At 39.7% G+C, this 27683-nt stretch overlaps 1 protein-coding gene across 4 annotated transcripts; it reads right to left on the bottom strand.

Moving 5' to 3' along the window:
- Positions 1 to 2215: 2215 nt before the first annotated feature.
- Positions 2216 to 26254, bottom strand: TMPO (thymopoietin). 4 transcript variants are annotated; one of them, XM_074826994.1, is made up of 9 exons: positions 25840 to 26254; positions 15860 to 15986; positions 14068 to 14142; positions 12424 to 12524; positions 7593 to 7712; positions 7394 to 7489; positions 6725 to 6835; positions 5367 to 5461; positions 2216 to 4102 (listed from the first exon to the last, which is right to left on the bottom strand). In XM_074826994.1, exons 1-9 carry the CDS (start codon positions 26077 to 26079, stop codon positions 3811 to 3813), a joined length of 1257 nt encoding a protein of 418 aa, XP_074683095.1. In that variant the 5' UTR covers positions 26080 to 26254; the 3' UTR covers positions 2216 to 3810. The 4 variants fall into 4 exon arrangements, with proteins under 4 accessions (XP_074683095.1, XP_074683094.1, XP_074683096.1 ...); XM_074826993.1 differs by having other exon boundaries at positions 14068 to 14226; positions 25840 to 26253; XM_074826995.1 differs by lacking the exon at positions 7593 to 7712 and having other exon boundaries at positions 14068 to 14226; positions 25840 to 26253.
- Positions 26255 to 27683: the final 1429 nt, after the last annotated feature.

Below are 27683 nucleotides of genomic sequence, written 5' to 3' on the forward strand. Positions count from 1 at the left end.
ACAGCAAATAAAGGCAATGCAGATACAATTTTTAAACCACAAACTACCAATGCTGACCACAAATTTCAAAGTGAGGTGGGACAGAAAATCTGAGGAATTATTCTTTTTGGTATCAATATATACGTAGTACTTATATACGCCACCTTAGGACTATTTTACAAGTTGAATTAACTTGTATACCCTGTGCTGTATGAACACATGCATGTATGTATACATCTGTTGTAGCCTGCTGTTGCACTCCCCAAGGAAAAAGAAAAGCAAAAGTTTCAGGCAAAGATAGGTAGATTTACCAAACATACAGTAAAAGCTGTATTGACAACAAAGGGTATGCTGAAATGCTGAAGTTTGTAAACAGAATTTAAAATTATACATCACAACCCAGCCCTGTATCTATTTTGATCAATCGGATGAAGTTTGGGGTTTTTTTAAAAGCTTTTCAGTCATATCAAAGCAAGCCAAATATACCACACACAAGACATGCCACACAATATTACAAGTTTCGTTTGTAATTATTACACATTTTTTCTGCTTAACAGTCTCCTTTTGGAGCTCTATTATTTAAAGGTATTCTTTTTGTACTCAGCTTTTCCGATTTAACTCTGCACAAACTAGTTAACACTTTTTTTTTTTTAATCATTTGTCTACAGAACTAGTCAAGAAGGTGATTAGCAGGAAGCGAGAGTTTTAATACCATGATTTTTTAAGTTGTGCCATGATAAACACAAACCAAAACACACGTAGATCAAACCTGGGAGGGACCTGAAAGCATTCTGTAGGGCAGTACTGAGGATACTGCTAGCAGTTAAACTCAGGGAAGAAAAAGTTCCTTCACACCATTTTCTACTTAAATAAAAATTAAGGTTTCAAAACACACACAATTTAAATTTAAGATCCTCCTTGAAAGTTTCTTGGCTCAGACACTAGGTAAAGCTCTCACAGCCTTTACCGTGGATCACGCATCAAAAAATTGTCTCAACACTGCAAGCGATATCCTCCAGTGATTCACAGCCTGATACCGACTCCTGAGACTGGGTGCATGTTAAAAGATTAGCACACAATTTAAAGGAAAAAGCACAAGCTCTGTGTTAGAAAGCTCTACTTCAGACAAGCAAATCAAATCTGCCATGTTTTCAGCACAGCATTCTAAGCAGTATAACCAATCATGAGAACCCACCAAAACCAAAAAACATTGCCATGCCTATTAACTTACACAGACCTTTTTCCAGACTTCTTGTAGCTCTTGCCCTAAAAGGGACTTAAGCAATATTTACATCAGAACTCAGCTAATTTTTGCAATTGGAATTTGGATACTAATACCAGTCCATAAAATTGCTCTGGTTTGTGAGCTTAACCTGGCTCTGTCTAGAAGTCAAGATAAACTAAGGGAACAAAATTATTTAAAATTTTTGTTTTGGCACTTTGTATCAAAGACCACAATATACTTCAGTGTAACTTACACAGCAGTATTTAGAAGGCTTTAAGCACATGCAACTATTCAGCTAGTAGCACTATTACTACATGTGTTACTCTTAGAATAACATGAATAGCTTTAGGAATGCTGGTACATCCATATTCAGGGCTGAGGGAGAAAGGAAGAGAGTGAATAATGAAGAGATTACTCTAAGGGTGCTCTCACACCATTAAATGCCTCAAGAAGCTCACTCATTTCTTGAAGATGCATTGTCTTCCAACTACAGCTGAATTACATGTAGGTTGCTCTGAGGACTTATGTAGAAAAGTCTTTACTTTCTGTGAAGTAACACTGAAGTCGAGAGGATTCTCCAAAACAGTGCATGAATGAAAAATGACATTTAATTGCACTGCAGTTCAGTTTGGGGTTTGGTTCGTTGGGTTTTTTTATGATGCTAATAGTATCCCTGAAGGACGTCAACTGAAAGTATTTCATGTAACTACAGGAGAAAGATATATTTCATGACAAAACATATAGTAAAGTGGGGTGAAAAATAATTTAAAGTGAAGAGGAAGTTCCTTAAGCATTGAAGTTCCTTAACCAGCTTCTCGCCCCATCTAATTAAAGACCAAACATAGGCTAAAGGATTGTGGTGCAAAACTATTATTATAGCGGGAGTATGATGAATATTCCTCCCACCAAGTGTTGAGGTGTTGGCATGAACTGCTCTGGATTTACTATCTTTTTTTTTTTTAAAAACATGGAAGACTGTAGCAGCACAAAATGACACCACTGATACATCAGTTGTCTTGCTTTTGCTGCTTTTCAGCAATGCATTTATTTTGATAAGGAAAATCCACACACATTAAAATCATTTTTATTTTTCTGCATTTTGACACCAAAAGTGAATGTCTTATGTTACAATTTTCTATAGGATGGACACAACTTTAGCTATTTGGATTACTCAAAAAAGCAGATTAAAAGGAAAAAAACCATTAACCTAAACAGAAAAAAACCCCCACTATTGCTTTGCTATGAATTACCATGTTTGTCCCAAAGTTCACAAAGTAAAGCTTCCCCATTGCTATAGTCTACACAACAGTTGTACCTAGAGTAAAAAGATAATGACTATTAACTAATGTTCTCAGCTTTTTATAAGTAGCACTTTAAGAATAAGTAGTATGATTTATTGCAATTTTGTACCAAGCAGTAAGACTGAACATCTGTATGCTGCAGATTTAAGCGCACCAAAATGTATACATTCACTTTAAAAAAATTGTTGCTTATCACTCTTCACTGGTAGTAGTGAAATCAGCTGCCTGCTCAACTAAGTTATACAATATAGAGTGTTTCAGCATGCTTCCACTGAGAAAAATATTCAGCTGCATGAAAGTAGTAAATCTCACCTTAGAAGATGAAAACTGTAGCAGAAAATGCAGCAATGCCCTCTTCATACAAGAATAAAACTTCATATGGAATTTTCACACTTTGAGAATACTTCTCTACATGAATATTCAAAGATAATCACATAAAGCTGTGTTGGAAAGACCTCGCTTTTTTAAAAAAAGAAAAAAGACTACTGCTACTAGACTACTTCAGATAACAACCTTGACCCAAAAAAGTGTTTTAGTAGCAAATTATATTGATGCAATTTTTATTTTCCACGCATATTACTAATAAATAAGTTTCTCTAAGACATCTCTTGCCAATTAGATTTGTATTCAGCTCCTACAACACTGTAAGCACTAAAATGAAGAGATACATTTAAATGATGTGAACGCTTAAACGGAGTTACTAATATGATACTAAGACTTTTACAGAAATGCAAACAGGTTTACAGTTACATTTACTAAAAAGTTACAGTAATCTACAGAAAAGGTTGTTGTTGTACTCTCCCTACATCCTAAGAGATCAAATTCAGTTACATTGTTATTGAAAAAATGCATACAAAAATGCATTTCCCTTTATCACCTGTGTTAAAATTCTCCACAATAATCTAGAGACAAAAGTACAACTTCTTTTCTGTACAAAGGAAAAGCTTTAAAAAACCCCACAGCTTCACATTTTACTACATTTTTGCCCTTCTCAGCTTCCAAGTTCTTGCAAAAACAAATATACAGTTTCTCAAAAATGAATTTAAAGGATGTCCACATTAAAAAAATAAAGCCTACAAAAAGTTCAAAGATCTAAAAAAATGTTACTCCTATGGCAAAGTGATCTACTAGTCCAAAGTCCAGAAAGTTACCAATGTCCATTTAATATTATCTTTCTTCATTTATCCAATTTATCAGGTTCCAATCACATTGTTTGTAAGAAGTCCTTGAGCCGATGAGAGGGCAGAAGAGTTCTCTACAATTAAAAACAGGAGATCAAATTGGGTGTGCCTTTCAGAAAGATACTCATTTGGCACTGCCTGGAGAGACAATATTCATATATTTAGAGAAAGGATTTCCTTGGTTAGTCTCCATAGACTGATAAACCAGAAACAAGAAGACTGAAACAACAAAAAAGAGAAGAACTTTTATCCACAGGGGGATTGAGCGTTCTTTTTTTGTTGGTGGCTTCTCCAACTTGATGTCAGTTGAGGTACCATATTTTGGAATGTACTTAGAGAAACTTTCCTCCATTCTGAAGTCACTGTGCTCTATAGGCCGGCTAGCAGCTCCTTTGATTGGTCTACGGCAGCTAGCACTAATTGAAGAAAAAAAGAATTAAAATATTGCATTTTTAAAAGAGCAATCTAAGGTACACAGGAAAGTTTTAGTACAATTAAAAGAACTAAAAATTGTTTCTAGGGAACACAGTACCTGAAATATCTGTCTCAAACTCTAACATGTCTACTATTACTATTTTTAAAGTTAATCATTCAGTGTTCAAGCAAACACCCCTTAAAAAAACCTCAAAGGCAATTTCACCCTATCCACATAATCAGTGGATTGTAACTGGCAATAGAACTCTAGGAAGTGTCTCTGCATTTTTAATGATCACTTATGCAGCCCACTGAGATTTCTAAACCTAAGATTGTCCCTGGCCATTCAAATACCTACTGATGGCTAAGCTAATACACAGAGCCAGAAGGCAAAGCAGTAAGGGTTAAGAAACCCACATACATTGCCATGTCCTTATATACAAGGAGTACACGTGCATGATTTTTATTTAAAAAGTGGTATAGATTTAACTAGGCTGATAGACCTCAAAACAAGAGAGAACAAAGCTGAGTAGTGAGCAGATACACCATAGTAGTAGTAACTGGTACCACATATTCTCTTTATGGTAAGACTTTATATGCAATTGCAGTTTAAACTGAAGCTATAATTAACATGTTGGAAACACAGGAGCTGATTTCACATCTTAACACAGGGAAACTTTTTCTCATATTCTCTAAACAGGACAAAGTTGTGTGAACTGCTTTATTATCCAGAGGGTTGTTTCAATTTTTGTTTAAATACAAGGTTGCAAAGAGAAACCTAATAACCCTTCCTAGATGTCATCCTTATTCATGCTAAGAGTAATCTTTGACTACAACAGGACTGCTACTTAAAGGAAAAAACAGGGTATATGAAAATTCTTTTTTGGCTTTCAAAAAGAAAGCTCAAATATATACTGGGAGACCTTTCCTTAATTTAACAGCAGGCCTAAAGCAGTTGCATCTAGTCAAAAACTTAAAATACCACAGAGAAGCCCTTTCCATTTAACTTGCAGCATCCAGAAGTTCCAGTAATAATTCCTACTGTACTACTACCCTGTTCTCCCACCCCCAATTTAGAGAGGAGGCTGTTCTAGCTAACAAAACTATGTATACAGAACAGAAGAGCTAGGTGGTCATCTCAACTGTCACTGAGCCAGAGTGCAAAAACTGTTCTGCAGAAATCTACCAATGTAATCAAAGGATACTTCTCAGCTTAAATAGGTTTATGAGAACCAAGAAAGAAGCCCCCATAAGCCTTAGAGATACCTAATTCCTGTAGGTGTTGATACTTCATAAGGGAACATTTCCTTAAGAATATCCCTTTCTACTCTTCGTTCTTCTGTAGGAGTTCTCTCCAGCACCTAGGAAACCAAAAACAGTTATAGGCCTAACAGACCACAAAACAAAAAAGCTCCTGTATAGCTATCTCAGTGACCATAACCATGTGTGATTTATAAAAGTGAATGAGTCACCCAGTGACATTCAAGAAGTTTACTTCTTGGGGTTTAGAAGTTACTTTAACCTTTTTTAGTGGCAGCTGTCTGGTCACTTTTGGTGTCTTAAAGCATTCAGTGCTCTCCTCAGTTTCCTTTAAGATAAGGAATATGTTGTATAAATACAATACGCCTGCCAGCCAATGACGTAGATGATCAAAAAAACTTAACCATCACCTCGATCATGGCTGTATTGAGCAGATCACAGGATTGGTTGTGGCCAACATGATTAAAAAAGCACTGATGCAGGCAATCTGTCTCTTCTTGCTGTAATAAACAATGCCATAGAACAGTAAAATACTAACTAAAGAAAAAAAAAAACTTAAACCAGTTTGAAATAGAACATCAAGTTTTCCCACAACCTTCTACTTGACTAAGTCTACATTCCAGTCACATTATAAACAAATAAAGCAGCCCGTTTCTAAAAATCACAGACCCATTGATAGAACAGGCTTCACAAGTGTCAATACAAGTTTTATCTACAGTAACTACATGAAGCAATGAACCCCATTTAAACTCAGCCAAGCATTATCTTGTAATGTAAAATTCCACAATATTACAGTACTACATTAATACAATTACATATACTTGCAAGTTCTCCAAGAGATATATAATTTTGACAGCTTGAATAGGTTAACAGTAAAAGAATTATTTTCTTTCTTGATAACTGACAGGAAGCTACAGATGCTTTTTAAATACAGGCTTTTGGTCTAAAGTAATCCTACTATTTGATTCCCTAAATTAAGGCACATTCCAATTTTTCAGGATAGGCTGATTCACGAGATCAAAGGTAATAACCCAATTCTGCTCTATCTTTGAGCTATTCAAAGAATTTTAAAGGAAAAAAAAATGCTACAGTCTTTTCAGAAAAATAGCAGCACAAGGAGAAATAACACACCAAAACATATTTAGCTTAGGAAAAAAAGAGGAAACAACAAAAAAAAAGCAGGATTTCCACACACACCCCCCAAATCTGAAAGGGGAAGTTTATATTCTTTCTTTTATGCCATGTGCCAACACTAGTTTATTTTGATGTCCTTCACCCCTTCTGTGCTAAGGAGTAAGCACATACACCCAAGAATCTTGTTCACAGAGAGTAAGCAAAAGCAATCTAAGTTTTAATTTATTTACTTCAGCTGTCATCAGTGGTTTCTTTGGTGTTCTTCTGGGCGTGTCTGAGAGTTCACTGACTGACAGCGTAGGAGATGCATGCTTGAAATTTCCAGGCACCCTATTGACAACCTGCCAAGATTCAAAATTGTTCAAACTCAGAATCAGCCAAAATACAAAACAAAAGGGGGGGAAGGTGGCAGAACTAAACAACAAAACCTTTATGTGCATTGAATATATGCATGTTAGGCATTAACTCAAGAAGGTTATGTAACAGAGACTCTGAAATAAGCACAGGAAACATTGCTTATCATTCCAAGTATTTTCTTTTAAGCCATTTAGAAACATAAGAGCTATTTAGTTCACAAAAAAAGCCAAACTTAAAAGTAGATATTCTGCATGTACTCAAATAAATTAAGGAAAGATCTAAGCTTTTAAAGTGGTTCTTTTCAACCCTCCCCCCCAAAAGACATTAGATGGGACCTAGGTGTCTACCTAGTCCCACGTGAAAGTGAACAGCATTACATACTAATACAGATACTGAATATGTAGTTTCAAAGACTACTGAATAGTCTTACTTTCCTTAAAACAATCTTCTAACTGTTCAAACCAGAATGATTCTGACAATAAAGATATATTACAGAAGAATACCACTTGCATGACTTAAACATATTTACTAAGCATATTTACTAGGGTCTCGTTGCTGGCAGTCAATATAGTTTCAGCTATGGGAGTACTCTCTGATATTACAGCATCATCTACAGGCAACTGTGCTGTAGCTTCCACCTGTTTGTTTAAAACAAACAAAAGAAAACAATTGAATAAAATAGCCACTGGAACCCTAACAGTGAGAAAAAAAGCTTGTCTATTATAAGAAGCCTCTCATCACCCTTTTCCTTGGTGTTCTTCTTGACACTCTTGTAGACTCCCTAGAAAATGCCTGCAGAGGTCCACTTTTTGAAGATCCACTTGTCCAGACAGTCTCAGTAACTTCATCTTGAGAATAGGTCTATTCAAGCATCAAACACATGATCAAATACATGAAAGCCAGCTCTCAACATTGGATACCCACAACCAACAGCCAGAATAGCATGCATACTCCAGAAGCAGCATGTCTACAATCCCCCAAAAATATGAATCCTAATACATTCAATAATTAATAGCTAGCTAATTAGTAGCATTAACCACAATACTTACGTTAGAGCACATTATTGTTCAAATACAGAACTGACTAGATAATGCCAAACAGTAAAAACTGGTAATTTGCTCACCGCAATAGAGTAAACTAATGCTACAAGTAGTTACATCAAGTTATGGACAGCAGATACGCTAGCTTTCAGGCCCATTACATTACCTGCCTACACAAAAAAATTAACCTATGAGCATAAGCAGAAAGCATCACCTTGTTCTCCACCCAGACAGGGGTCTATTCTCTCAAGCAGAGATGGGAATGGTTTAGGCACACCCACCTACATTTCAACAGGAACTAATCTCCAGCCACAAGGGGCAGGGGGGGATGTTTTATAATTGTAAAAGTTTCCACACGCACAGATGAGACTTACACAATTTTCACATAACAGTAGGTTTAAACAATCAAGCCTCGCACAGATCTTTACAAATCTAAATAACAACATGAAGTGCCAAACTTTTATAGCCATAAAAGGCAGATCATTCCCTATGCCTTATTGCAAGTCTTATGCTCAAAGAAAAAAGTCCTCCTCAAACCTAATTCCAAATATAGACCTGGAGGGAAAGGGAGATGAGGTCCTGCTTCTTCTAAATTATATACAAGATTTTCCTTTTTATTTGGTTAAGTTTAAAAATAAGAATTAATATTATGTTAATACTGAAATCTTTGCACATTAACACCTCATGCATTTATGTATTGCCAAGTCTTTAGAAGTTACACTCTGTGCTGATGGAAGTTATACAGATTGGTGCAACCGTCAGGTCTAACAGCAGAAATAGCTTCACCGGAACAGTATTGGCGCCAAAACAATGTGTTAAGAGAGCAGGCTGGAAAGTACTTATTTATCAGGAAGTGAAAACAAGTCTAACAATGCCCTATCCATTCCCCACTCGTATCTTCAAAGTTACTCCGGTGAAACTAGAAGCTGAGCAGCTTTATGACTCTTAACAGAAGTTCTGTATTACAGCTGCTACATATCCAGCAGAGGGAGCACAAGTGTTTTGCTTGACTCCTAAGTCACTGAAATACTTTGAAAACCAAATGATATATATTTATGCACAGACCTCAAGTCCAAACAGATTCAGATGTTTCCTACTGAATTGTAGATTTCAGCCTTAGTCTCCAACATCTAATTTAAACAGACTTCTGATGAAAGATCTCCCAACCCTCTTTATATATTCACCAGATGCTGGCTTCTCTTCCCTATTAAGAACAGCTTAACCTGCAACCTTCAGTCGTGGCTCCCCACCTCACCCCCATATACTTTCTATTTGAGAGGTATTCTTTAGAAGCTTAGAGAAAAACACTAGTTTCAGAATGGTTCCACTCAAACACATTCCACTCAAGAAAGCAGTAAGGGAATTCCCTCATCCCGCTAATGGAGAGCTCCCTTGTCCCAGGCTGTTCGGCTAGGAATTAGTTTTTTTCTAACAAAAAATTAGAAGTACTTCAGTAAATAACCAACTCTCTCCTTAGTTCTTCACATGCTTGTCAGACATGTGTTTTGAGTACCAAGTTTCAAGTTTTTTCTTGCATGAAAAGTCTAGGAAAAAACCAGAATCTGCTGCATAAGACCCATCCAGACTTCAACAGAACATACCAAACAGACAATTTTTTTTTTTTTTTTAAAAAAAGAACTGTTATAGTTATCCTCACTGTAAATTAAGCAGGCCTTGTCTGCTTATCCCACAAATATCTGGACTAAATAAACTCTATTAGAATATAATACTCATGTTTAGATACACCAACACCATGTATATAACCAGAGAAAGCTACAATGGTGTGGTACACAAGTACTATTCAGCATGTGTTTTTAACTGTCACATTACTCACAAGCAGTAAAGCTATAGATCATGAGTTTACCTCAGCTATCACTTATCAAGTTTTTTTACTAGGTGTATGCCACATGAAATTTGTATGCCAGCAGCTGCAATGCTGCATGTTTTATTTTTAAGAAGCCCAGCTATATTGTCAAAAAAATGCAGGGAGGAGTAGGGGAACACAGCAAATGCAGAATGTCACTATACAAAGTCTGAAGGAGAGAACGTAGTTTTATGTTGCTAGGACTCCTTAACATTTAAACTGATTAGCCTGCCTCTTTCTGTCCAGTGCCATTTACTATGAGGCCTTCAGCTCAGTTTTGAATTTGAACTCTATATTCACCTACCTCATTGGAAGAGCACATTCAAATTAGGGTTTTCTTCCAACTTTTCCAGTTCATTATGAGGAGGCAATTAAGCACAAGCAGCCAAGCTCAAATTTGTCTAGCCCTCCACTGTTAACTGACTGATAAGACCCATAAGCCTCCTCAGCCTCCCCACCCTATTTCTTTTGCACCAGCCTGCTTAAAGACTATCTATTCGCACTTTTCTTAAGAGAACAGCAACATCCACCCATACCAAATGACAATCTTTCCAGCTGTGTATGTCTGGACTAAGACTAGGGCTACACAGGACCTAGAAGTGACTAACAAGTCTGCTCACACCACACTACCAACCAGTTCAGCCCCACCACTTTTGAGAGCCTCATAGTCTTTGAACCAGTTGCATATAATTCTGCAGAATGAGTATGGTCACTTGACACATTAGCAGCAAACTTAAGATCTGATTTCACAGGAAGAGGGGCAAAAAAAAAAAAAAGAAAGACAACATCTTCCCCATCTTCCACTTTTATTCTCAGCAAAATACATGACTACACACATTTGCTAGCCAAAACCAATGAGTTGTTATTGGCTTCAAGCAGCTCTAAATTTTTGTTGGTGGGTTTGGGGCTTGTTTGTTTGTTTTAAACACAGCAGTCAAGAGTTGAAAGGTAAAAGGTTTAACAAGCTACAGAGTTAAGAGTTCCTCAAGAATTTGGTATCATTCTGAAATTAGATCATTTTTTGATTAATCAAGTGATACTCCTTTAATTAACTACTGGTAATTAAAATACACAAGTCACAAAATATTGCATCTATACTGCACATGTAAAAGATTGCAAGACAAAACACAGTAATAACCTAATGTTATTACAGTGAAATTGGATGAAAAAGATTGAATATGCACTCATCACTTGAAAAGGCCACAAAAATACATCACTGCATCTTTGCCCTTGTATTCTGTTAGTGGGTTCCTGAAGACTAGGAAGCTTGCTTTGTTGATAGCTGAATTAAACATCTCTATTACACTGAGGCTGGCAGGGATTTCTGGGTGAATAGCAATTTAGAAAAAAAGTAATCCTTAAAATACAAGAACCTCAGGATTCAGATGCCCATGATAAAGACCATCATGAACAAAAGCTGTCTGATAAATTAAGGAATATTTTGTGTGATGAACTATGTGTGGTTTTTGGTTTGTCGAAGTGAAATCTGTTCAGCTTGTACCCTAAAAATCCAATTAAAAATAAGCAGAACTAGTTATGGATCTCCATAACTGTTGTATTACCCAAGCTCACACAGCAGTATGTTGCCTGCTTTAAGAGACATCCATAGCAAAAGCATGTTTATACATACATACACACTATCTAAATAGGAAGTATCTGGCATTTACCATAAAGTAGTAAGAAAAGTCACTGATCTGCTAAAATACATCAAGCTATTACCAGGTCAGATTTTGAGTCACTTACTGTTTTATAGAAAAGTCCTTTACTGTAGCACAACTCTGTCACATAACAAGGACAGATCAGCCACCAATTACCAAATCTAGTATTCAGCCAGCAGTCTGAAAACCTGAGGTGTTTCTGTAAAATCCCTCTTTCACCAAGACAACAGAACTAATATTTATAAGTAAAGGACAAGCGTACATACAGCAAGACTTAAACTTGTTATTTATTATTTCTCCTCTTAGGAGAAACTTTCCAACAAATTAATGTCTACTCTAGTACTGCTGCTACAGGCATAGTAGAGGAAAAAAAAAAAATATATAGATAGCTAGTGCATGTGTGTACACACAGACACACAGTTCTGTGTATATAGGCATATACAGAAGTACGTTACTTCATATATTATATTGAAATCAGTCATTAAACAGATGTATTTAAAATGCACACATGTATCTACAAATATCAAACCACATAGAGAAATACCATGTATATGCATTTAAAAACATTTCTTAAAAAAACAAAACCAAACTTCTTCCAAACTTTTTTTTCTTTTTAAAAAAAAGGGCTTCTTTTATTGAATCGAGTTGTTTACAAACATCCAACAGGATGACATCAGCCCATCTGACTTAAAAACCTGTCAGGTTTCCAAAACTAAACATGTTAAGGTTGCCTATTATTTTTCTCTAAATGGTGCTACAGCAGCTGGCAAGTCAGACAAACAGCTTTTAGCAGACCATAATTCTGAATGTTATCAGACAGGGTAAAACCAGCAGTTGTAGTTGATTCACAAGATTTTCATGCTGTATTAGAACAGGCTTTCTGAAAGAACTTTTAAAGAACAGCATAGCCCCCTTAAGTCAAATGTGATTATGTTAAAAGTAGTAAGGTGTTTAATGAGCAGATCAGCTGCAGTTAGCAGCTGTTTCAGATGCCACTAAATTAAACATACCTGGTTGTGTTCAACAACTCTTCTTTGTTTGAGTGCTACTGGGGTCTTCATCCTGGCTTTCAATGGTTCTCTCTGCTCAAGCCTCAGCTCAGTCTTCGGATCTGTAACCAGTTTTAATATAACTAGTTTCCATAATACTACTAATTGCTGTACTAGTTTAAACCAACTGTATTTTAATAAAAATTCATTTTAAGAGGCAACATAACTATGTTACGAGTTATCACTTCCTTAAAAAGTTTTAAGATACAGGCAAAGTTTCTCCATTGAATGTAGAAGGACAAAGACTTTTGAAGAATAACCTTAAAATTATTTTAAAACACTGACCCAAGTATTTCAGTTTTGTCCTAAAAATCCTACATTTCAGATAAGCTTTGACCAATCCAGCAGTTCCATTTAGAAACAGGTATCAAGTTGCAATTACTTTAGCCGAAGTACCATTATACTACCGATTGTAGTAAAAGTATTGAAGCTTTTCAACACTGTTTAGGCTGTTAGTTTTGTTTCTTTTAAAATACATTCTTTTATATAAAACTCTTTGATGCAGAAGGCTGAGTGGTTAGTAGTCATCTTACCAGTAAGAGGATGTATTATTTCTATCCCCCTTCTAAAATTCTAATAGCATTACACCAACATATTTGGAGTTTGTTTATCTATAGATTTTTTTTTTCTTTGATGGAGGGAGTGTTTATTTGGTTTTTGTCGTGTGTCGTCCCCCCCCCCCCCTTATTTCAACAGTTTGGCAGTTAGATGAAGCATATGTAAGTATAAGGAGATAGCTGTCAGTTGTGACTGAGCTCTTGGCTGTCCTAAAAATAAATAAATCTCTAACATCCCCTCCTCCCTTAAAGCACAAAAGATTAAAGTTCAAAAATAAGACTAAATATTCAAGGGAGATCCACAGAGTTCCTAGTTGTATTTCAATCCTTTCTGTCCTATCTCCTTTGAAGTTCCTGTAAAAACAAAAAACAACCCCGAACAACCCACCCCCAAAACCAAACCACACAAAATAAGCATCTTCTAACATTCAATACACTCTTTAAAACCTACACTGGTTTTATTTTTTGTAAGATGGTGTTTTAGATTCCACTTCCCCCACCCCTATAGTTTTTTGATATAAACTTGATATTAAAAAACACAAAAACTACACCCAAGACCAACCAATCAACCCACCCCAAACTAAGTCCACCAGGAACAGAGCTTAAAAGGGACTCTCAGTCATACATGACATATATTAAACATAAAAAAAGTACAGAAATTCGATAAACAAACATCCATACACTATCCCATAGTAAATAACTACTGTGAGCACCGTAAGACAAAATTGCACGTGCACTTAAAGATGAAGCGCAAAGAACACTGGAACACTTAATACACAGTTCCCCTACCTATCAGATTTATAGGCTCCAATCTGGGAAGAATGGACAAAAGGGAACAGTTTAGTAGCAAAAAGTTTCCTTTCCCAGAACAGGCACCTGGATCACTGCCATAGTACTGCACGATCAGGTGCATAACTCACATGGTCTACAGAAGTATCTTAAAGCCTCACCTAACAGCAGGATCATGCCCTCTATGTATCAGTAATACTTACAGTAGGAGAAGTATCTAATTTGAATAGTTCACACACAAGTTCCACTTAAGTCTTACCTTCTTCATTATCACTGTACTGGTCAGAATCATTATTTCCATTCTCTCTGGTGCTCTCAGCAGTTGAAGAAATTGCTGGGAAAGACACAGGTGTCTTCAGTTCTGGACCTTGCTCCATCAGTTTCAACAGTTTTTTCTCATAAAGTTTCCTAGTAGTAGCTATAACAAGGAAGGATACATGCTAAAGATACAGTTTTCATCTTTCCTGACTTGACTGTTAGAACTTGGCTGTTATATATTCCTTGGGAATCTCTGAACATATGTTTTTAATTTTTAATCCATCTGTAAGTCCTAAAGCATATACCTCTAGGTATATAATTCTACCTTTAAGGCTTCTAACTTTTTGGTTTAAGAGAATTCTCAAGATAAATTTAGACCTGTTAGCATACTGAAAGTTACAAGCATTTATCTATGGAAAGGGAATTTACCTGCTGCTTAGATGTTTTGTTTCATATGCTGCAATACACAAGTTATGCCCTCACAAAAAATTGAGATTGATATTGCAAGGGCAACAGTTTCCATGCATATTCCAATATTACCCTCTTAATCCCTTTACCCTGGAATTAATGTCCCTTCCCCCTTAGTTTAACCTTTGCCCTGTTGGCAAACAGTCCAATAAGCATCAGTGGTGCAAGACAGCAACAACAGACCTTCCTGTTTGCTGCTTGCTTGATCTAAGAGGACAGCTGTTTAAAACTAAAAGGTATCAAGTCTGGCACATACTTCCATGTCAGAACTGTGCTGGCAAAATTCTGTAGAGGTGATCAGTGCCTGAGCTGTTAGCTGCAGAAAAGTCTAACCTTAGAAGATTTCAGGTAAGAGGAAGCCACTCTTGAAATAAGTGGCAGACTCTCACAAGAAACAGAATCCATACCCTGTAAGAACCAAGGCATTTACTTAGGCCAAATCCAAATACCTTTCCAGCAGACTGCATAGGTACTTGAATTTTTCAGAAACTTGAGTGCTATCCAAGAGGACTACGTTGAATGGGAAGCCATACAGAAACAGCCAACAAAAACTATTATGCATAAAACTTTGATACACACAGGACTCCAGGCTCCATCACTGGCACTTCCATCCACCTAGGATTTCAAGAATGTTCCACAGAAGGCTCAGCACACTACAGGCAACCATCTTTTTTTGAAGAGTTGTGAAATCAAAGTCCCTTGCCATTATGCTAGTGCACAGTCTGAAAGGCAAGGAGCTTTGATCCCACATCACAGATGAGTGCCTAAGGCAGGAGATTAAACTGAGGTCAGGACTTCTGACATGGGTTAGCATGCAGGATAGAATGCTAGGTTCAAGGGGCCAGGAAAAAAAACATTTAAAAAAAATCAAAGGAAAACATTAGTGCACAATGCAGTGAGTGGGAAATGCTCTAGGGAAGGGAAAGGTCCATGTTCTTATCCTGCTCTCAATGCTATTAGCTTATTATGTAAAATGTACTTTCTATTTAACCAGGCCCCAGATCTCAACCTCTGTATCAAAGACCTAATTATCCCAGAGCTGAGCTTTAACTAATAGTTAGACAGCATCAGAACAGAAGTTGGAACATCTCCAGCTGGCCTAGAACACAAGAGGAACAAACTGTGGACTTGCTTACACTGCAATGCTTCAAGTCTTCTCAATGTATACAGTTCAGTGAAAGCATCTGAAGTGGGAAGTAGGATTGCAACATTACTGGTACTAAACTTAATACGCAACTGTATCAAAGAAGCTTAGAGCACTCAGAACAGAGGTTTAGTGAGAAACATGTTGAACAGATGAATATTTGCTAGTTCAGTTGACCTACCTACAATTGGGCCAGGATTTAGTCCATACTTCACAAGTTGCTCTTGAAGATCTTCATTACTCATCTCTGTTATATCTAGGTCATCCTTCTCCTCCGGCCTGGGTTTGTCAGTTTTCTTTGTGGCTTTCTGTGAGCATGGAAGGGAGAAACAAGAGACAGAGTGTTTCCAGTTAATATAGAACACATCTTTTTCTTCTAAGGGAACAGGAAGATAAGAGAGTCCTAAACACACAAAACCGGAAAAAGCCAATATATTCTCCCCCACCAGCACCACAGATTATGTGAAACACTTCAAACATTTACGCCTACTAAGCAAACATGCACAAGTTTCCTACTTACGTAAGGGAATACCCATTACAGGCCTCCTCTATAGTGATCCTCTGTTTTAATTTGAAGTTGAAGTATATAAAAGGAGAGGATTACTTTCCTATGACTGGAGAGGTAAGCTTCTAGCCATTTCACCATGACTGCACTAAACTACAAATATCTGTGTTCCATTGGCACTTCTTCATATTATTCTTCTACCTAGTAGGTCAACACTTCCTCCCCTGATGATATGGAAGAAGTTCTTCAGTACCCACATCCTCTCAACCAACTTCCCCAAATCCCCATTCCCACTTATCCTGGTGTTCTCTGTAAGAGTACAAGATGTTACAAAATGAGTGTGGGAAAGGCGAAGCCAGAAACACCCTTAAATTTTCAAAATCCTGCCTGTCTGTTTAGGCCTCTGCTAGTGTCGTTCTAACAAATCCTAAACCCAACTCTGGCAACACTACTTGAACAGTTGGCAACACACCACCACCACATACAGATGGTTATCAAAATAATCTGTCAAGATGCTACTCCTAAATTAGCAGCTTCCGCTATATCCAAAGAGAGTGATCATAACATTTGCTCAACTTGGGAGGCCTTTGTTACTACAATAGGCATTTCAAGCTCCAAGATCTGCAAGAGAGTGAGGAGGTAAGACAGAAAAAATATGCTTAGGATCTGCTGTTCTTAACTAAGAAAGATCTCGATACTGCTCTGAAATAAGTCATATTTGTATCTCAAAGTTGTAGGATATAAACAGATACAACTTCTACACTTATAACATTCTTCTCAACTTGGTTGCCCAGAGGAACTTATCCAGGTTTTCTGGTACTTACCAGAGACTAAAATTCCAAATACAAATATGTTATAACACTCAGTCACAATTAATAGTTTTTTCTTGTTACATGTAATAAGACAGCACTAAAAGACTGTAAGATGACTGACATGAATCAACAGTATCTAGTTAGCCATTAATGCCGGTTCAATATTGGTTTGCACGCAAGCTTAGTCTTGCCTCAAGTATCTTGGCATTTTAAAGCTAAACAGGGACTGTATGAGGTTTTCCCAAATATAACTGACCCCCTAGTTAAATTAGATTTTCCTCTAACTCCCGGATTGTGAAAATCCCAGCATGATGCAGCTGCTGAAAAACCACACATTCTAAGAGCTCATGCTATTTCTTAATTCTAAGAAATAGACTCCAAGCAGTCTGAAGAAAGGATAGGATCACTAAGTGGCAGATTTGACTAATGAGATTTACAACTCACTTTATTAATCATTCCATTTCTTTATCACATAAAAATCTAATTCATTTTTTGAAGCAACTGAGCCTACTTATGTTGTACACAAAAAATGACCAACCTGCAGCTATAGGAGACTTGTATTTATTTTTGAATGTGTGGCCATAACACTATTTCAAGTTAAGTATCACATTAACAAGAATTTCATATTCAGTGCATTTTTTTTTTTCTGAACTACTGAACTGTCCAAACAGTGAAAAAGAGCTCTAAAACACATGCTGGGTTTTCTTGCTGGGATCTGTTTAGACTATTGACAGCTGTGGTGTTTACACACATCACCAAGCAGATTAACTAAGATGCTACTTCCATATTTCAGAAGAAAACTACCACCATGGTGCAGGAAATCAACATCCCAATGGCACTTTAAATAAACTGGAAACCTCATTTAATGTATCTCTGCCTTTGTATATCACTTAAAGGCCACAGAAAAGACTATAACAATATACACCAGAAGAACTAAGTATTCTACTAGACATTTTACAGAAATCTGAACTACCAGAAATCTAACTGCAACTAGTGAGTAATATGGTCCTCTAACACAAGTAAACTGACACAGCTCATAGTATCAGTGGGTTTTTTTTTTTTCTTCCAAGTACCATTTCACTTTTTACTGCAGTATTACCACACATTGAGACCATCAGAGTAGTCAGTTTCTGCAGAGAAAAAGGGCAGGGAGGAGATGAAAAGTTGAAGGTAATCCGTGTTCTTCCATAATGTATTGATTACCTTGTGTTCTGTAAGTCTTCAAATTTTACTTTTGAATGACTATTCTCCTTAAAACAGAAGCAAATTACTTCACTTGTACAAGTAGAAAGTTGCCACTTAACTACTCACTGGACCATAAGATCCAGCACTAGAAGCATAAGGCAGGAAAGAAGAATTTCTCTCATACCTTGGTTGTGGCATGACAGCATTAACCTCAGCAACATTAACTTTAATTACCACTACTATTATAGTACAAAGCACCACTACATTTTCTGTGCAACATCTCAACTTATCCATGTGACTGCCCCATGAGACAGATGAAGAGAGCTAGCTTTAAAATTTGTCATTGAAAATCAAAACAAAACTAGTAAACAAAAAGCCCCCCAAAACACCTCCACATTTTCCTGGTCTGGTGACCACTAGTAAGTCTTACTGTGGTGCAGAGGTGAAGTGCTTAAAACGAAATTGTGGCGAACACCAGGATTTGCCAAAGTAAGGTGGTGCAGCACATAATGTAAATATTCTTGCAACACTATACCTAGACCAATAAATCCTTATCTGAAAAATCTAACTCTATCCAAAGCTAGCAGCATTAAAAAAATATTTCTAGTCATTGCCATTTTCTAGAAATCAAGGCAGAACAGGATCTAAATACTTCACTTGAGAAGAGATTTGTTCACACCAAAGAGATGGCAATTTGGTAGTGGTATCTGCCAGGTTGTTTCAGATTAACTAGGACCCAACCCTTCACACAAGTACTGAAGTGAATTATAAACATGGGGCTCCCACACAGCATTCTCAGCTCTAGAGCCACAGAAAAAAAAAGAGCATGAGAAGTTCATCTTCTCAGAGTGTCAGCCCTCGACAGCAAAAAGCTTTCACCTTCTTTCACTAATGAGGGGAGCAGAAAATGCAAGTGATGAGAATTCAGACCTGGAAGCTATCCCTTACCTCATCTTTTGCATTCCTGCTGAACAGAAATCCAACAGCCACAGACCACTTATCAGACAAACTTCACACATACGTTCGCTAGTTCTAGCACTACTCCAAAGAAAAGTGTAAGTAACATCTTGAAGAAGCCATTAAATAACATAACAGACAACTATGAGACATCATCAAAAGACGCGTTTTCAAATCCCAAATTAAATGACACCTACACTAGGTTAGTCAAGGACTTTAATCCCAGGCAGGTACAGCTTCATCACTAGAAGGAGAAAGGCTCAGGGCTTCTTTAATGTTTCTCTGAATGAGGTAAAACAAGCTAAGAAAGCCCAAATCACACAAACAGAATGCTCTTTAATTCTCCAGTTTGTACAGTGTTGTCTCTGGTAACAAGTAACTGTATTTCTCTTAGGGGAGGGAAAGATAAGAAACTGCACATGCCAAGTCTCAATAATAGATTTAAACTGCAAAATAGAGGTCTCTGTTCCCCTTGCACTTTTTATTCTATCATAGGCAAACATTTCCTGCAGTAGAAGTTTTTGTTTTTTGGAAACAAAGTCCCACTGAACTTTTTAACCTCAAATGCCTTGAGACAATATTTAACAAAAACTACAGGACAGACAAAATAAACAATGGAAAGGAAATTATGCAGCAGTAATTCAGAGATACTGATACACACAACTTTAAGAATTCTCTACCTTTCAACCTTAGTTAGTAAGTGCCAGACTTAATTTCCAAGCCTATGTACAGTAACAGTCCTAAATTATAAGATTAGGGACTACTCAACCCTTCTACGCCCTCCTCTGCCCAGACACTAAATTCCACGTTACTCAGTGAAGGGAATGTACCCACTCTGAAAACAGATGAACGCTACATAATGAAGAATTGTTTCCAGAGAACCTAAGTGAAAGAGTAAAAAATCACAACAAAAAACAAATCAAGAAACCAAACTAACAGATGGTCTCATGGCTTATTCAACTGAACGTTGATCTGGAGATCTGGCTTGTGTATGTGTTCCTGCTGAACAACTGACATGCACTGCTAGAGAAAAGTTACTTCGATGGGATTATTTTATTTAATTATAACTGCCATTATTACACCAGCGCTCTAACAGGCATGTCTCCCTAGTTGATGAAGGTGCAGAACAGCATGGCAGGACTTCTCACTGCAGCAGGAATTACTCAGTCACCTCACCCTACTGCCCACAGCTGTCACTGAGACAGCAGATGAGTGCCATTTAAAAGGCCACAATGGTGCTAATCTGTATTCTGGGTCACATCATAATGAAGAGATACAGCCACACAGGGAACACTGAATAGATTCTCTTCCTTCACCAGGTAGCATATATGCTTTACATTCTCTTGCCTATCCGAGTGCGCAGTTTCACCTTCCACACTCCTAATCCTCATAAACTACCAGTTTTACTATTACCTTCCTTTTTCTCAGAGCGAAGGGGTTGAAACCATACAGATACCTCAGCTACAGACATTATCACTACCACACCATTCTGGCCACAAAGAGCTGAAGCTAGCTCTTAATTTACTTGGCTACTTGATTAAAACAAAACATCATCTTTACCTCACAGATCTCTTCTATAACCTTTCAAACAGGCCCTTCAGGTCCAGATGATCTCATTATACCTTCATTAACAGGATGAAGAAGAGACATCTGACTGATCTTTTTCAAATCACCACCTTAAAGATCAAAAATATCACTCAGTGTATTCTAAAGAAATTCTTCCAGGACATGAAATGCACCAATAAACTAAGTCATAAAAACATACACATTCTGAGCTCTGAACAGCTCCTGTTTGGCAACAGTGTCAAGATGATATTTTTGGTATGTGCTTTAAAACAATGCTCCTCAAGGGGCAAAAAATGCCATTTCATAGTTATTTTTCCTTTGAGCTATCTGTCCTGATATTCAGCCCATAACTAACCAGGACCATCCAGATGCAGATGATTCCCCCACAGCAAAAAGGTGTCTCGCATACCAGCCACTGTCCTCACATACCAGTATGCTAATCAGACTTAGAAAAAAAAAAGTTGCTAAAAAAACATTAGCAGAGCTGGAGAAGCTGGCTCCTCCAGACAGTATTATCAGACTGAGGCCCAAACAAGCATGATTTCAAAAGCTTTTCCTCTCCAGTGAGAGCATCTAAACAAAGTGAGCCCTCCCCACCCCCCCAAAAGTAGTATGAAGTCTAAAGAAGTGGCCATATTTAAAATGATACTTTCAAATATTTCACAGGAAAACTCTCTTTAACAAAAATATTTGGGATAACATTTAATCTTACTTAGATTTAGTGAATTTTAGGTATTTGGCAGCATTTGAAGTCATCATCCACAAAACAGACTGCACTTCATACAAAAGGAGTGGATTTTGCTGTAACACATTACAAAGCGTAAAAATGCTGTCTGAGTTTCACTGAAGGGAAGATCTTGCTACAGTGTCTTTTAGTGTCAAAAAATGCTAACTGTCTAAAGAGTTTGCTGTTCCAAATCATGATAGCTTCAGAGCCTGAAAACAATGTGGTCAGAACAAAACCCCTAAAAGTTTTGATCTGCTCATACTTGCATGTCAATCATCTGTATGTTCACTACCGTATCAGAATAAAAAACAGGTCAAAATAAACCCATGTGAAGATAAATGAAACAGCAGCATCATCACTATGGACACAGGATATTTGTCTTACAATACATCACCTTACATCATTAGCATATTAAGGTTTTTATTTATTCCGAGAGAGGTATAGCTTGGATGTAGTATTGATAGAGCTGTGCTGGAAGAGTGATGGATCTAAAAGACATAATTTGTAGACGAATTAAAACTGTGGCATTTGTCTCATTGCTGCGCAGCTTTCATCAATAGAAAATGTGCACATAAATGAATTATCAAATGACCAGAACTTAGAAAAAAGAACACTAAAATGGCAGTGTAGACAGCTTAAAATTACTAATGACTACAGCAGTGTCAAAACATTTAACTGTCAGAATCAAGAGACTTGGTTGAGCTCTACCACCTTTTCAATGGCTGCAACACGGATATTCACAGTACTACTTTGAACCTGTTTCTCACACCCATTTTAAGGAAAACACTGCTCTTCCCCCCTTCAGCATGCGTAAGTGAGCAGACAGATCAAGGTATAGATTCAAGCGTAACAGGAATACCCGCCGCTGTCCCCTCAAATGGAGCCCCCCAGCATCACTGCGGCCCTCCCCCGCCCCGAGGGCCCCGGGGCGGCAGCGCGTGCCGGGGCGGCGGCCCCGGAGCGCCCCCTGGCGGGCAGCGCAAGCAGTCCCACCGCAGCCCTGCCCTGACGGCGGCAGCAGGTCCAGGCCCAGGCCACGGCCCCAGGCCTTCTCCACCGAGGCGGGCACGGCAGCTCCGAGCGGCTGCAGGCTCAGAGAGGGCTGCAACTCCCTGCGCTTACTGAAGGGACACTCGAGCACACCCAGAGCGGGATGGGGGGAAGGCTCCGCGAGCAGTAAACCCCTCCAGTGACCAACAAGTCAGGACCACCCTTGCTCAGGCCAATATGATATCCCCATTACAATAAATTTTTCACACTAAAAGCCATATTAAACAATTTATCTTGTACATCTTTGATAGCCTTTGCCAATAAAGTAAGGGCAGACTGCTTTTTGACCGTGATCCCAATCCTTCCAGAGGACTTGAGCAAGCTGGCACACACACAGTTAAGCACTCACAACTACTGTGTTGGTATTACTACTGAATAAGCACAAACTTAAGAAGAAAGAGATTACATCTCTCACTTGTGTTACTCTATTCAAAAGTTTCTTTGATCCAAGAGTCATTCTGGCCCTTTTCTACCTCTCGCTCTATGCATCCAGCATTCATTCATTCATCCACCTCAACAGTGAAAGTGAATTTTCACTCCCAAATCAGTTTGTTTTTTTGATTGATTATTGTTGTTCGGGTTTTTTTTAAGGATTGTAGAATATTAAGCTATATCCAAAGAAATACCAAAAAAATAAGGACTAACAGAAAGCACAGTGGGACAGAACGCTCCAAAACGCAAACCTATGTCAGTGCTCTTTCAAACATTTTTACAAGTTAATACTAGCCTGGACAGAGTCACCTGGATTGAAGAGACACTCTCAATTTTCAAGTTAAGCAGTATCCAAATCTTTAGAGTGATACAGGAAACATGGAATAGAGCAGTCCAAGTTTTTGCATCCCATAGAAGATACCTTTGTAATATAGGCAAGTATTTTGGTGTTCTAGAAACATATTATTAAGTAGTTGATCGCCTAGAAGTTTGAAACAGCCAGTTTACAACCCCTCCTCAATGTACACAAGCCAATACTACAATTTCTAAGACCTGTAATACACATAAAAATGGAACTAATAAAGCATTGCAATTTTGTTACTCAGATCTCACCCTAATAACAGAAAAGAGCCATGTTATTATACCAGTGCATGTTATAAAGTAGTTTTATTTCCTTATGCACCCAGTGCAAATTGTTTTCTGATTCTTTTAAACATACATGTAAAAGCAATACCCAAGATAAAACAATGAAGTTAGAGAGGAGTAAGAGATAGAGGTCGCTGAATCCACCTTTGTTTCTGAAGCCTACAAAGTGACTTACAGGAAATACAGGATTCCTTTATTCTATTCCTCCTTTCCGTAATGCCTTGCAGTTCCAGCTCCCTACCTTTGTCCCTTATTTCTAGCTTTGTCTCTTTCAGATGTCTGAGTGCTTTCCCTCTGGCCCTCTCTATCTTATCAACTTGCTTTGTTTCCATACCGGAATCCCACTCTACTGGATGTCAGACCTCCTTCACTCTGTCTCTCCCTTCCAACTGTGCTGGGGGCAAGTCACTCTGGAGACCTGTATGTTACTCTTTTGGAAGGGGAGCTGATCAGAGAAGCACCCTTATGCCAAAAGGCATTAATAGGGACAACAGCTACCCAAGCTACAAGCAGTTTCAGAACTACCTAAGCTGTACTCAACAGACAAGCACACATCAACCAAGCTTTTTTTTTCTGGGGTGGTGGGCAGTGTGGGAAGCATGACAGATCCATAGCCAAGCAACTGTCACTAGAACATTCACTGAAGTTTAGGAAGCTACGATGATATAGTGCTCTGATATTAACACACGAGACTAGCATAAATAGCACAGAGCCTTCCAGACATTGTTAACAGAAGTGTAGGAGTACCACCCATTTTATAAACATCAAAAAAGTCGCCCATAATTGTTTAAGCTTTAGTACTGTGGAAGGGAAAGGAAAAATCAGGTCTAGGAACTTCAGCAGCTATAAGACTTTCCTTCTATAAGAGTGAAACACATCAGATTCAAGCTCATCCTATTCTACTCAAAAGCACCTTACAATTGTTACAGGCAAAACAGTAACTCAGAGAAGCATCTAGTTCACCGTAAAGTTTCTCCAGTGAATACCAGTTAAGTATTTGAATTAGATGTTAAAAAGAGATAAATAATTTGGTTAGAAATCTCTTCCTCTCTTAGGTGCAGTTTTCCGTTTCTTAATTCAAGAACTGTTTGTTGGGGTTTTTTAAAGGTTTCGGTATGAAAGACCTTCAAGGGAGTCCATTTCTCTGCACTCTTTACAAATGAGCTTTGAAAGACACTATTTCAGATACAATTAAATACTTGTTATATCACATGCATTACAACTCTGGTAGCTAGCAATCATTATACAAGCCTTTACGTGAGACCAGACAGCTTCGAGTTAGAAATTAAAAGATTGCTTTCTCAATATATGCAAATTTACAAACCACTTACTAAAAATTTAAAAAGAAATGACATTTTCCCAAAGGGGAAAAATTCCAAATGGCATCAGCTCCCTGCCTCTTTCCTTACACGATAAAAGAAAGTATGTCTAAGAAAGCAAGTAACAGTGGCCCAACCAAACACGCAGCAAAGGCACTTTGCTATAAAACATATGCTCAGAGGTATGAGAAAGACAGCTACATTAAGTAGACCCTCTTTACACTAAACAGTCCACTTCATTAAACAAAACAAACAAGCTGTTCCTTCACAGCTTCATTCTTTCATCAGGAGATATTTACACAGAGCAGTGTTGCTCCAGTACAGCTGGGACAGCTGACGGGAGTCTTCTTTCTAAAAGTAAGTTGCAGCCCCGTGCGGAGTTCCTCTCGCTTTATTCCTCCAGTATTTTACTTACGAGACCGCCCACCAAACCAAAGTAAAGGCTTCCCGATTTACGGTCGCGGGGTGCGGGGGGGGTGTGTGTCTCACGCTTCAGGCGCGATCGCGCTGCCCCTCCCCGGCTGGCGGGGCCCCGCGGCCGCTCGGAAGCCGCCACCGCCGAGAAGCGGACAGGCGGCACGCGACTTGGAGGCGAAGCCGGCGGCTGCCCTGCACCCACCCCGCGGGTCCCGGACCGCCTGCCGGCGCGGAGCGGCCGCGCTGCCCCTCTGCCCCAGCGGTAGGGACCGTCCTCCTCGGGCACCATCGCGCCCTCAAGCCGAGCCGGGCCGCGCCCTGCCTTAAGTAAGGCGAGGCGGAGCCGGCCCCGGTCCCACGCGGGAGAACGTGAAGGGAGCCGCGGCGCCTCACGCCGGTCTCCGACTCGCGGCCGGGCAGGCGGAGGGGAGGGGGGGTGGAATAGACCCATTCGGGCGGGAAAGCGGGCCCGAGGCTGCCGGGAAGCCGCGGGAGCAGCGGGCGGGGGCCAGGATGGTAGCGCGGGAGCGGGACGGCGGTACTCACCCGCCCAGCGGCAGCGCCGCGGTTCCTGGCGCCGAGAGGCGTGGGCTCCCGCTCCTCGTCGCTGGAGAAGTCGGGCTGCGCGGCGGCGGGCGGGTTGCGGGCGGTGAGGTGCTGCAGGTAGAGCTGCACATACACGTCCTTGCGCTGCTCGCCGCCCGGCAGGCTCACATTGTTAGCGATCAGCTCGCTCTTCAGCTTCTCCTTGGTCAGCACCGACGGATCCGCCAAGAACTCGGGCATCGCCGCCGGCCGCCGCCGCCGCCCTCCTGGGAGAGGCACCAACAAAGCGCGGGGAGAAGGGGCGGGGGGGGAGGGGGAGGAGAAGGAGGAAGACTCGCCTGCCCCGCGCCAGGGACCCAGCTCCACAGCGGGCGGGCGCACGCACCGTGGGCTCCTGCCAGCCAGCAATAAACCGCGCCGCGATTGGCAGAAAGGAGAACGAAGCGGCCGTACGATTGGCTGTCGGGCGGAAAAGGGGAGAGGCGCGCGAGACCCGCCAACGTTAGTGCTTTGCGCGAGGGATAGTAACGCAGTTTAAATTCGTCTCAGGCGGGAGAGGCGCGGGGGGCGGCGCTCGCGCAGGGCGGCCGCGGGCAGCCTCAGGCGGCCTTGGCCGTTGCTGCTGCTGCTGCTGCTGCTGCTGCTGCTGCTGCCGCCGCCGCCCCTGCCCCCCTCCCGGCCAGGCGGGCGCCTCGCAACAGCGCTTCCCCCTTTACCGCTACCGCCGGGGCCTCCCCGCGGTAGGGAACCGGCAGGCTGTTTCCCTCTGGTGGGAGAAGGGGTGGGAGCGCCCCGTCGGGGTGACGGGTCGGGCCCGTCGTGAGGCGGGGGAGGCGGTTAAGGAGATCGCTGACACCTGCGGTGATCCCCGTGACCTGCTGTGACCTCTGCCACCGGTTCTGCCCCCGCCGCTGCTCCGCAGGCTCCGGCTTCCCTGGCGCGATCAGCTGGCAGAGCTGCCGCGAGCTTTTCTTCCGTTTGGAGAGGCGACCGCCTCTCAGATACACTGAGAGGAGTTCTTCCCGGGTAACCGAACTTGCTGCTACCGCCAGCCAAGTGCTTAACTTCACTAATGCGTTAGCTATCACGCTTCAGAAGAAATCCAACCGGGAAATTGGTAGTTAATCTGTTAGTGTAACTGCTGCCGTTGTGATGACTTACATGTTAAAAAAAAAAAAAATAGAATCACTTCTATAGTATTAAAAAATTTTAAAGGCACGTAGTCATTTTATTGAGCTGACTTCAAAAATTTCACGAGTGTGTCCCTGCTGGGGAAGTAGGACGGAGTTTAAGACTGCAAGTTAAGACGGAGTCTTAAGCGAGTTAAATCTTTCTGTTCACAGGCTGCTTGCTGGGAACATATGATGCTATACATTTTCCTGTATTTTATGATGGGAACAGTTTAATATTTACATCTGACTATATATCCTATCCTTCTGAGAACTGTGTTACAGTATCAGAAGAATTGAGATGTGAATATTTTCATTTGACCATCAGTCATGGACATGAAACAGGATTGCTAGTGTTTGCACCCACTACTCTTCATGTTCCAAAAGGAATTTTCTCTGTTTGGGTTTGCTCCATGACAAAATATGGTGGCTGTCATTCCTGTTTAGCCATTACCACAGTATCGGCTAGATGAAGGTGCTGAGGGTTATTTTTGTGGAAGGTAATTTTGAGGCAAATCATTGACCCACCGGCAAGAAGCCTGATGCTTCCAACTGAGGAACTGGCGTGGTGTAACAAAGTAATTAATACACGGGAGACACTTAGCTCGGGGAATTTAATTTACCTTGTAGTGCAAGTAGTGATATGAGGTGGCCATCACCTGCAGTTCATTATAA

This window comes from Strix aluco, chromosome 5 (genome assembly GCF_031877795.1).
Source record: "Strix aluco isolate bStrAlu1 chromosome 5, bStrAlu1.hap1, whole genome shotgun sequence".
NCBI lineage: Eukaryota > Metazoa > Chordata > Aves > Strigiformes > Strigidae > Strix > Strix aluco.